This window comes from Dipodomys merriami, unplaced genomic scaffold, assembly GCF_024711535.1.
Source record: "Dipodomys merriami isolate MVZ:Mamm:240054 unplaced genomic scaffold, mDipMer1.0.p SCAF_8, whole genome shotgun sequence".
Lineage (NCBI taxonomy): Eukaryota > Metazoa > Chordata > Mammalia > Rodentia > Heteromyidae > Dipodomys > Dipodomys merriami.
The window spans coordinates 32014386-32026763 of NW_027206401.1; the positions used below are offsets into that span (position 1 = coordinate 32014386).

Genomic DNA, 12378 nt, shown 5'->3' on the forward strand with positions numbered 1-12378 from the left:
TGTGTGAGGAGGTAAATAAGTTTGTATATATATATGCATTTAGATCTTTTGTCCATTTGGAATTCTTTGTGTGTGGTATAAAAGTAAAAATCAATTTATTTATCCTCTATAATATGAAAAGCCATTTCATGTTGTTTTGGTTTGTTTTAGTTGTTTTTTTTTTTCTTGTCCATTATGAGGTTTGAACTTCAGGCCTGAGTGCCGTCCCTGAGCTCATTTCGCTCAAGGCTAGTGCTTTGAGCTACAGCACCACTTCTGGTTAATAGGAGATAAGAGTCTTACAGGGACTTTCTTTCCCAGAGCTGGCTTCGAACTGTAATCCTTGGATCTCAGCCTACTGAGCAGCTAGAGTTACAAACATTAGCCTACCAGCGCCCAGCTGAAAAGCCATTTATATTTGTATTGGCTAGCTTTATGTCATTATACCAAATCTCTGAGCTAATGAAGTTAAAAAGAGGAATTGATTTAAGTATGTCATTTTGGTGGTTGGCCATATTGCTTTTGGAGCTATGGCCAGGTAATTTACATCAAGGCAAGAGAGTATGGCAGAAGAGGATGGGTAAGTCCCTTCATGGTAGCCAGGAAGTAAAAGTGTAGGCACAAGGGGCTGGGCTCCCAAATCCTCTTTGATGTAAGTTCCTATTAATAGACCTCATCTCTTAAAATTTCCACCATTTTTCCAATAGCATCAAGAGTTGGGATTTTGGGGACATTTAAGATCCAGACAATAATAATACATTTATGTTTGTAAATGTTTCTTTGGCCAATTCTGTTCCATTTATTTACTGTTTTAACCAGAACATATTTTCTTCTTTGAACAAAAAAATAAAAGATAAAACTTAGATTGAGACTTTAGTAAAGTATGAGGTGAACTTTGTGGCATTTGCAGGAAGGACTGCAAGACTGCTAGAAGCAGATAGTGCTTTAAGTGAAATCAATCTGAAAATGCTTTGTGGATGGATGTCTGTTCAACTATACTGGCTTTTCAGCTCAGACAACACAGCCTCCACAGCAAGGCCTTCTATCTTAGCTACCCTACCTGCAGAATATCTCTGAGACTGAGAGTAGATGACCAGCGATGAAGGAAGCTTGTAGGAATGCAAATTAATGTTGATGGTTAAGATCTGGCACCAAACCCACATCTCAGTTCTGCAGTACTTTCTTCCAAGATAAAAGATTCAAGGAATTTAGAGCCATTTATTCAAATAAAATTTGAAAAAGTATTACCAATCAGATCTGAATGGGATTCTAGATGGAGCTGTTTGGACTTGAAAAGCTGGAAGTTGCACATTTTCTTCCATACTGGGTTGGAAAACATCAGTCCTTTTTTTGTGCTTAATAGGTACCTGTAATATTAAGTAGATACTGATATATTTTAAAAATAATGGCAAATCTTGTTATAGCATAGTAAAAGGCCACTGATATTGAGATGAAAATTATTGATTCAGACTACCTTAGGCCTTTAATGGGCCAATTTGCCCACTTTTTTTTTTTTGCTACATGTGATAAAAGGAACATGTCAAGAATCGATTGGGGAAATGAGAGTGAGGAAAGGAAAATTAGATGAGGTACTCAATCAAGTATATTTATGAAACACATGTATAGGCACTTAATAACGCACTTACTGGATATTAGAAATATGAAACGGGTCCTGTCTGGGGTGTGGGAAATAATAGGAGAGGGGAGGGAGATGGATAGGATAAAGGAGAGTGAATATGGCCCAGATACTTTATGTTTGTGTGTGGAAATGGACTGGTGAAGCTTGTTGAGTTTTGTTTGGGAAGCAGGGGGTGGGGGGTGGGGGGGAAGATGAGGAAGAGTGATAGAGACAGTCTGATTGAGGGATATGTGTGATTATATGGACATGTCAAAATGAAAGCCCTTTGTGCACTAAATGATACTAATGAAAATTGCCACATACACGCTACTCTGCTAAGAATTTCCTTGGAGGGTAATTTCTCATGTTTTTAAAAATGACATGAAATTATTTCTACTATGCTTGGGAACTCATGAGGGATTGGATTGCTGTTACTGGTTATAGATGGTTAAAAGTGAAATCCAGACGGAATGTAGCACTGGTACTGACTTCCACACCCTTTGATTGACTTGAATTGAGAAGCTGTCATTGGGCTTATTTCAACATCTAATGTAAATTTGAAGCATAATGTCAGATTTAAGGTTTTCATTGTTTCATGAATGTAATCAGACTTATTACTTACCGTCTTTGGTCTTTGAATCTGTCTTGTCACTTTACTACCAGTAAGATTCGTTTTCAAAAAGCGTTGGTGGGAGAATCTGGATGATGTAGAAGCAGAATTTAGGGAGTAGTGAGCTTGGGATGTAAGTCCTGTAAAGTTTAAAATGTTTTTAATTAGACATCAGGTTGTAATGTTTGGAACTAGACTTAATTTATGAAAGTTAAGACCTTAAAATGGACCTCTAATTCAACTTCATCAATTTTGAGTTAAGGTTCAAACCTTGGATTGAGATTTTTCCTGAGAGTTACATGACCATGTAAAAGTGGAGCTAGAAGGCAGACGTAGACTAAAAGTTATTAACGGGATGTGGTAATTAACTGGATTGACAGGTCAGGACAAAGAGCCATCAAATTTCTCAAGTAACTGGATATTTGGCAATACCATCTGTTGGGACAGCGCCTCCTTTACCCCAAAAGGAATAGGCCTGGAGGAGGAGAGGAAGATGGGTTCTGTTTGACCTGCTGAACTTGCAAGCTGGAGATCCCAGGATAAGACATCCAGTTGTCATTGGATATAAGGTCCAGAGCTTGCTTGGAGGAGAGTTACAAGCTGCAGGTGTAGACTTGGCAAGCAATGATTAAAGCCGTGGGAACATAAGCAGTTAGCATCCAGAAACAATGAATCCTGAACAGCTCTGGTGTTCAGAGGCTGGATACAGGAGCAGAAGCTGGAACAGGAAACTTTTTTTTTTTTTTTACACAGCGATAGCTGTGAAGGCTACCCCTTCCAGGTAGGGAAGAGATTGTTACTTAGTGGACTGTCATGGGCAGATTTACCATCTAATTTGCCTTGGGGACTGGTAGACTGTGACATATATGTTTGTGGTGAAAAAAAATGTTATAAATATGATCTCCAAGAACCACTGGAGTCACAACAATAGACACAAAAAGAATAAAGAATTAGCAAGGCCAAATTTACGTCTGCAAAAGGGTGTGCCATTGGCCAAAAATCTGGCAAGCAGAGCAAGACTGCACACAGAGCAGTCAGGTTGCCCATTCCCTCCATTCCTAATGCAGCAGGCCCTGCCCCTCAGGCTCAGATTGGTTAAGGCCAGGTTCACAATCTGATGGAGATTGGCTAGTGTGAATAGGGTAAGACATAAATACATAAGGCAACTTTATAATAAGATTTATAGTATCCCTCTGCTATTTCTTGAATAATTTGAGGTGAGCTTTATTCCATCTTGAAAAGGAGGAACCAGTGTAAGACAAAACCTTATGGTTCAAAAGTTCTTCCTTATCTCAAAGCAGTTCCTCTTTTCCTTAACTAGAGCCAAGCCACCAGCCCAAAGCAGGAACTTTTAAAGATGTAGGGCACACTTTGATAGAAAAGACACTCTTTTCACACAGTGCCAATATCAGGACTTGAACTCAGTGCCTTAGTTTTTTGTTCAAGCCTGGCACTATCACTTGAGACATAGCTCTATTTTTGTTTTTTTTAGTGGTTAAATAGAGATAAGAGTCCCACGGACTTTCCTGCCCCAGCTGTCTATGTACAGAAAGCCTTGCATTTCAGCCTCCTGAGTAGCTATGATTATAAGTGTGAGCTGCTGGCACCCTGCCTGGAACCGGAAACTGAAGCAGCAGCTAGAAGAAGAGGAAACCTCAACGAGCAGTACTGTGGAAATGAGAAAAAAGAGTGTAGGTGAAGTATGTAGCCGTGGTTTGAATGCTGCCAAGACAGGACATGAAGACTAAACAGTCTCCTTTAGACTTCAGACATGGAAGTCTTGGTGATCCTTGACAAAGCAGGCACAATGAAGAAGTGGGGATGAAATTACAAATTGTTGGTGACATGGCAAAGACTTAGACTTGGTCTCCAAATGCCGTTCTTCCAGAACCCCAAACATTTTTTAGACTTGTGTTATCCTGTAATAAAGCTACATTTCCTAGTCTCTCTTTTCTATTTTTTTGTCCTAGACCAGGACACAAACTCAGTACCTGGTGCTTTTGCTCCCTGGCTGGAGCTCTATCACCTGATCCAGACCTCCAACTCCTCCTTTAGTGTTCTTCTGTATGTGTTGGCCAATGAGCTACATGAAGGAGGTGCCCTTTGGGAGATCAGTGGACTCTTCTTGTCTTCCTTGTTGCTGTGGGCCAGAAAGCTAAGCAGCTGCCTTGGACCATGTGGTGGAAGCCACATGATAAGAATGGCAAATAGTGAAGGAACCCGGGCTCCCAATTGTGCTAAAGCCACCATAGTAGCTAACTAGATAGCCTGCCTACCTTAGCCTACAAAGTCTAGACTTTGTTCAAAGCTAGCCCAAGCAGAAAAATTTGTGAAACTCTTACCTCTAATAAACTCAGAAAAAAAACAAGTGGAGCAGTAGCTCAAGTGAATAGAATGCTAGCCTTGAGCACAGAGAGTCTCAGAGACAGTGCTCAGGACCAGACCCAGGAACAGCAAAAAAAAAAAGCAGAGGGGGAGGGGAGGGGTATGAATGATTCCTTTAAGAACTTTGATGGTGCTGGGTGCCAGATAACAAGTTTGACAAGAAATGTACTCACAGCTGGGCACCAGTGGCTCACACCTATAATACTGGCTACTCAGGAGGCTGAGATCTGAGGATCATAGTTCAAAGCCAGCCTGGGCAGGAAAGTCCATGAGACTCTTATCTCTAATTACCATTAGAAAACGAAGTGGTACTGTGGCTCAAGTGGTAGGGTGCTTGCCTTGAGCTGAAATGCTGAGGGACAGTGCCCAGGTCCAGAGTTCAAGTCCCACAACCGACAAAAAGAAAAAAAAAAAAAGAATTTTGATGGTGAAGAGGAAGGCTACCAACAGAAGAAATATATGATCAAGGGAGGCTTTTATTTTATACATATTTGGCTTTATAATCTTGCAGTTCATGAACAATATACAATTGTTGGTTGCAGGATCAGGAGGCACACATGGAAAATATGAGTGTGTGGACAGGAAGTAGATAAAGAATTGTTCAAGACTCCTGAGAAGGTGGGAATAAATGAGATCCTCCTGCCCAGAGACCGGCCCTGGAGAGGAAAAGGAATCCTTCATTAACCCAATTGCTTTGCTAACTCTATAAAGAAAAGGATTTCTGTAGCTCACAGTTCTAGGGATTCAAAGTCTAAGATGAGGTGGTGGGAGAGTAAGGGTGGGTGAAGGCCCTTTTGGGCTGGCCTCTAATGGAGCCTCATTAGGGAAGCAGGAATACTTACGGGAGGCCAGGGTCTCCCTTCAGAATTCCAGGGTCCTGCAAGAACTACCTTAATCCCTTCTGAGAGCAGCTTCACAGTGACCCAAGAACCTCTCTCTGGGCTACACCTATCAGCATACCACAATGGGGAACAAACTCCTGACCCAGGAACACTTGGGAGACACTCAACCCACACCTATATCAAAGTTCCTTTTCCATTTGCACAGGTGGGAGGAGATGCAGCTGTGTATCAAGTAGGGGCGCTGGGAGACCTGAAATGGAGGCCAGTTCCTCTCTGATGGCTTTTGGTTTCTTTGTGAAGTAGAAATTAAGAATTGGGGTGGGGGGCTGGGAAGATGGCTCAGTGGTAGAGCGCTTGCCTTGCATGCCAGAGGCCCTGGGTTCGATTTCTCAGTACCACATAAGAAAAAAAAAAAGCCGGAAGTGGCGCTGTGGCTCAAGGGGTAGAGCGCTCGCCTTGAGCTGAAGAGCTGAGGGACAGCGCCCAGGCCCAGAGTTCAGGCCCCACGACCGGACCCCCCCCCCCCCAAAAAAAAAGAATTGGGGTGGAAGCCTGCGGTGACAAGATTTGACTGACTTCCTCCAAAGTCCCAACCCTCATACCCTTAGTCACCTGGTGTAGCTAGAAGACTGAAAGGGAGGCATGGGGCTGATCCTGACAACAGGTCAAGTAACTGTTACTGATATTTGGTGAGGTTTTGGGTAGATTTCTTGTAGATCTAGTGGAACTAGTTGAGAGTGATCAGGACTTCCTTGCTGTCCACTGGCTACATTGCCAGAGGATTATTTTGATTGGTCTTTTCACAGAACTCCTTAAGTTCTCAGTACTCACGGATCATAAATACATTTTATAACATCTGAGAAATGTGGTATTTGGTATTCCAAGCCATTAAGATGTTTCAAAATTCCGTGGAGGACTTAATGTTCTTTAAGTGATCTATTATATACACTATTGTTATTGATAGAAACCTTTTAGTACAGATGCTACCACTCCAAGGTAAACTGAAGTGGAAAATCCATTAGTCATAATTACGATTTCTTTCATTCACATGTCATTCATTCACTCATTCATTCATTGAACAAACATTGTGGAGAACCCAGGACTAGACACTGGTTGTTGTTAGCCATTGCCTCCGTACTCCCTTCAACTCTGACGGCGCAACTCTTAAGGCCAGAGTTGGGTGTGCTTACTGCCTAAGGTGCTCATCTGCCCAGATGGCTGCTCAGCCTCCTTAAGCCGACTCTGTAGCTCCTCCACACGCTGGAAAGCATCCAGCTTCACACTGCGCTCCTGGGCAAGCCGGCTTCTCATCTGAGGGGAAAGGAAAGCAGAGGTATTTTGTGGAGCTCATTTTAGTTCCCTCAGATCCTAGGGGGCTTCAAGGGCCTCCGGCTCACCTACAAAGAGCACCAGCTCTTCAGAGTCCTGGGTGAGGCAGAACTCAGGCCCAAGCTTGTCTTTCTGCAAATGTATAGCTTCAGGAAAACCAAGAACGTAACTAGAGGAGCTAAGTGTATCATGGCCCGAAGCTCTTTTTTTTTTTTTTTTTCATGTTTGTTCACCAGATGAGTAGAGGAAAGTTAGGGTACCCAGTTAGGGCATGTACAAAGGACCCTCAGAACAGAAGGGCAGTTTCCAGTATAGACTTGTGTTTCTCTCTCTCTCTCTCTCTCTCTCTCTCTCTCTCTCTCTCTCTCTCTCTCTCTCTCTCTCTCTGTCTCTCTCTTTGTCTCTGTCTCTGTGTCTCTCTCTGTCTTTCTCTCTGTCTCTGTCTCTCTCTCTCTGTGTGTGTGTGTGTCTCTCCCTCTCTCATCACTTGCAGCTCAGCATCTTCTCAGAAAAGAAGTTTCCTCCCAGGGGGCAACCTTTGGATTTCCTTGAGCAGCTTAACCCTTGCATCATTGACCCCTAACTCTGTAGTTGGGCAGGAGATGGAAGCAAAGTGCACCTCATCAGCATAGGTCATAGATATTTTCTTTTCCTTTGAAAATGATCATTCCTAATCCTTAAAAATTATTTATAAAAGCAATACATGCTGCTGGATGCCAGTGGTTTATGCCTGTGGTCCTACCTACACAGAAGACTAAGATCTGGGGATCATGGTTTGAAGCCATCCTGGCCAATAAAGTCTGTGAGACTCATCTCAACAAGCAAAAAGCCATAAGTGAAGCTATGCCTCAAGTGGTAAGGTTCCAGCTTTGAGCGAAAAAGCTAAGGGAGAGTGCCAGGCCCAATACTGGCACATGTAGACAAACGTAATCTATGGTAGATTGAATAGTGTCTCCTCAAAATTTATGCCCACTGGGAAGCTCTCTGACTTTATTTGGAAACAGGATCTTTGCACATATAATTAAGTTAGGATGAGGGCATACTGGTTTCAGGGTGGGCCTTAAATCTAACGACTGTTGTCCCTCTAAGAGGATAGGGTAAGGATACCCTCATACCAAGGGACATATAGGGACAAAGGCTATGGAATGACAGAGCCGAAATGGAGTTATGTAAACGCTAAGGACTGCTAGCTTTCTTTCCCCAGGAGCGCAAAGAGGGGCATGGAATAGACTTTTCCCCCAATGCCTTTTAAAGGAACCAATATTGCCAAGATCTCTGACTTCTAGCCTCCTGAACTGTGACAAACCACATTTCTGTTGTGTTCAGTCATCCAATGTGTGGTAATGTCTTATGACAACCTAGGGAAATGAATGTACATGCTAATCTCAACAATTCGGTCACACGTGCTTTCAATCCCTACTCCTGCCACATAGACCCAACCAGAAGGCCCCTGTACACGTGCAGCTGTGACCACAGACTGTCCTAACACATTAAAGGGGGATGCTGTATGGGGGAGATGCTCTCAAAAGTACATTTCAGTGGATTTTTCAGAGCAGCAGTGTTAGGGAAACTTGTGAATATAAGTTTGGTCCTAAGTCCTCCGTGCTCCAGCACAGTACTGTGCTCCTGGGTGGGAAAACATATCACAATTTCTTGAACCAGACCAAAGTTAAGTATGAGGAATACTAACAGGGGAAAGAAGCATGCTTACTTAGGACCTACCTCGTGGGTGTATCCTCCACCCTCACATCAGGGGCACAGAGAACTTGATCAAAGTCATTTAACCAGTTACTACTGCCTTTTGAAGGCTTGTCTGCCTTCATAGTCCCAACAAAATTATAAACACCCATGTTTATGGAGAGCTGGGCACCTGGCCCCATTATGTGTTTGAGTTACTTAATTTAATCTTCCCCTGAATCCTATGAAGTAATTATATTACTTCCATTGTACTGATGGCAAAGTGAAGCACAGAAAGGCCCAAAGTCACACAGCTGGAAGGCTTGGGAGATGCACAGGCAGCCTCACTTCATAGCTCATGCTGTCAAGTGAGCTCCTCAGGCACCAGAAGCAGGCTGGGGCACTGGTGCTCTCTGAGACTAGACAGCCGTTATCTACCCCTGGAGGCCAAGGCTAGAGAAAGTTTCAGAGGCTACTGCTGCCTGTGGGGCTATTGCTGGATGAGGATTATTTGGAGTGGAGAAGCCCATGGACACATGGGCTTTTAGAGCCAGAGCAGTACATTACAGAAGGTCAAATGCTAGCTGGGTACTGGTGGCTCATGATTACAATCCTTGTTACTCAGAAGGCTTAACTCTGAGGATCGAGGTTGGAAGCCAGCTTAGGCAGAAAAGTGCATGAGACTTTATCTCTCATTAACCAGCAAAAAGACTAGGGTGGAAGTATGGCTCAAGCAGTACAGCACCAGCTAAGGAAATAGTGTGAAGCCTCAAGTTCAAACCTCAATACCACTAGCAAATAAAGGCCAGTGGTTTTGACATACATATGGTATTAATATTTGTTTTGAGTATCTCTAGAATATCTTCCATTAAATAAATTATTAACTAGAGAGAAGTTAGGAGAGCCTAATCTATGAACCTATTTATTTGTCTGGTGGCTTTTAGAAAAGCATATTTGATAGGACAAATATGGAATGCCAACTTTCTTTAGTGGGGTCAATCATATTTTAGTATTTGAAGGAAACATGAAATTCTAATTTTAAAGCTACTGGTTTCCTCTATTTCTACCCAAATGTTTTATTTGGCATTTTCTCAATTCAATTTTTTTTTTTAACCATGGAATTCTCTACTGATTTTCAACTTGAGTACTTGAAAAGCAATAGTTCAATTTAATTTATTTTTCTGTCTCCTACTATTGCTAGTGAATGAATTGAGGACTTTCTTCATCCATTGGATAAGCATGAAACACCTGTGTAAGGTTTGATTAAATTACATCCTGTGGTTTGTTTTGTTGGAGCTCAGATTAATCCAGTCCCACATTGCTAATCATCCTCTCCCTCCTCCCCCATGGGATGTAGTTAACAGAAATGAATTGTGTGTTCAGACCACTTTGGCCTTTCATGTTTGTCTCTGCATTTCTAGAAACACTTGAATAAAATCCCCTTATTTAGACCCCTAATAGTACTTGATCCTAGCCATTCAGGCTAGGATTACAGGTGTGAGCCATCAGTGCCCACCTGTGCTGAATTTTCTAGAGAATCCCAGATCGAAGGTTCAAGTAGGGTGGAAACATGTTCTTCAGGGGTATCACAAGGGTGCCATCACAGCTTGCTTGAGCAAACATACCAGGGTAGTCTAAATATGACCAGTGACTAGAATGAGATTGCTCCCAGAGTCCTCTGGTTGGTGCTCACTGGCATGTACCTGGTGAAGTTCGCGCTCCATTTTCTTCTGCTGTAGCTGGCCCAGTTTCGAAGCCCTTGCAGCCTCTGCAGTGAGGAGCTGCAGTTGCTGTTCTTTTTGCCCCACATCTTCCATGAGCTTCTCCATGCTGGATGTCCTTATGATGTCCAGCTGCTGCCGGGTGATGGCATCTTGGGTAACTCTGTATTCTAATTCCCTCAGCAGCTGAGCCTATGGCAAAGAAAGGCCAAGGAAGCCAAAGAAGGATCTGAGCCAGGCAGGCAACACATCCACCATTCCCTTCATCCCAGGCAAGAACCAGTCTCTCTCTGCCATACTTCTGGGTTCTAGGTAACAAGCACAACTAGCCTGTCCTGTGCCAGACAGCAGTGAGGGCCGCAGGATCTAGTCCAGCCTGGCATTATTCTGTGAGCCCTGAGGCAACAAGCCAGGGGAAAATAGAAGGAACAAGCAGACAGAAAACACCAAAACAACATTGAGATACCACCTCACTCCAGTTAGAATGGCAAAAATCAAGAACTCTAACAACAACAGATGCTGGAGGGGATGTGGACAGAAGGGAACCTTACTTCATTATTGGTGGGAATGTAAACTTGTTCAACCACTTTGGAAAGCAGTGTGGAGGTTCCTCAAAAGACTCCACATAGAACTCCCCTATGACCCAGCAATCCCACTTTTGGGCATTTACCCAAATGTTTACAAACAAGACCACACTAAAGCTACCAGCACAACTATGTTTATTGCAGCATTATTCACCATAGCTAAGATCTGGAATCAACCCAGATGCCCCTCAGTAGATGAATGGATCAAGAAAATGTGGTATATATACACAATGGAATTCTATGCCTCCATCAGAAAGAATGACATTGCCCCATTTGTTAGGAAATGGAAAGACTTGGAAAAAATTATATTAAGCGAAGTAAGCCAGGCCCAAAGAAACATAGGCCCCATGGTTTCCCTTATTTGCAGTATCTAGTATATGTATGAGTCAAGCGGAAAAGGTCAGATAATGTGATGTTAGGAAAATGAACCCTTAGATATGTATTTTAATGTTTTTTTCTTTCATGCATGTGTTTCTAACGCATTTATAAGATTATTTCTTTGTTGCTTTGTATGTCCCTCCCCCACAGTATAACCCCTGCTTTCACTATATTTGATGTCAGTATAACTTGTGGAGGAGATGGGGAAAAACCAGTTGTTTAAGGATACAGGTGGACCTGTTGCAACAATGAGAAGTACAAGTTGTCATGTCCATAACGAGCTTTACAATGTCTGTGTGGGGGTGGGGGGGTGGGGGCGGGGATGGGGTGGGGGAGAAGGATTGGGACTGGGGGGGGAGGGGGGAGGCTGGGAAGGGATGTGAAGGATAAACAAAGGAGGAGGCTGCAATGCTTGGTAAAAATGTATGCATTATCCTGCCCATGTAATTGTAACCCCTCTGTACAGTATGTTCACAAATAAAATAAAATAAATTAATTTAAAAAAAAAGAAAAGAAAACACCAAAGCCTGGCAGGTGATTAACATAAAATAATTTGATGTTAATATATATGTTAATTAGGCATTCACAAATAACCAGACTATCACAAACTACCTGTGGTTTACTGTGGATCTTTACGAGATGTGGCAGCAGAAGGGTTTAGCTGTAGGGACGCCAAATTGTGATACATAAGCAATGAGCACCAGGAAGGGAGCTTTGGTTTTGCTGTTTTCACTTTCAAAATGGCTGTGGGTTGATAATTTGGTTCTGTTCCAAAGTGTGTCAGATCAGACTCTAAGTACTAGAGGGCTGATTCTTAGTCATAATATTAACACGTATTCACGTATGATGACTTTAAAGTTTACCAAGTACTCTCCATGATAAATTCACCTGATAGATACTCATACAGGAATTTAGAGTTCAAAACACACAAATTGTTATTTTGTACTTTAAATCTGCCCAGCTTCCCCAGGTTGGGATATAAACCCAGGTGTTCTCACTCTAACTGTAAGACAAATATGGGAAGCCAACTTTTTCTTACTGGCTCAGTCACGTTTTCGTGTATTTTCATGAACATTCCTGCCCAGAGGGTTAACACAGTTATAAGTAGTTCCTACTTAAAACCTCTTTATTTTAGTGCCAACATCCATGGAGTAGTAGTGGCTTCTGAAGGTAAGACTGGATGTGGATCCTTAGGGGAGGACTTGAGACTCTCAAGATATCTCAAGACTCAGCTTGGGGTCTAATCTGCGAAGCT

The 12378-nt window shown here is 42.6% G+C and overlaps 1 protein-coding gene across 1 annotated transcript in view; it reads right to left on the bottom strand.

Annotated features, from left to right (window-relative positions):
- Positions 1–873: 873 nt before the first annotated feature.
- The window catches only part of LOC138818976 (uncharacterized), a 147308-nt gene continuing 135803 nt past the window's right edge, over positions 874–12378 (bottom strand). Inside the window, exons 44-47 of the mRNA XM_070010136.1 lie at positions 10144–10353; positions 6625–6745; positions 2220–2347; positions 874–1346 (exon numbers count right to left, since the gene is read on the bottom strand). Coding sequence (XP_069866237.1) covers positions 1224–1346; positions 2220–2347; positions 6625–6745; positions 10144–10353 — 582 coding nt within the window. The 3' untranslated portion in view covers positions 874–1223. The remainder of the gene's footprint in view (positions 1347–2219; positions 2348–6624; positions 6746–10143; positions 10354–12378) is intronic.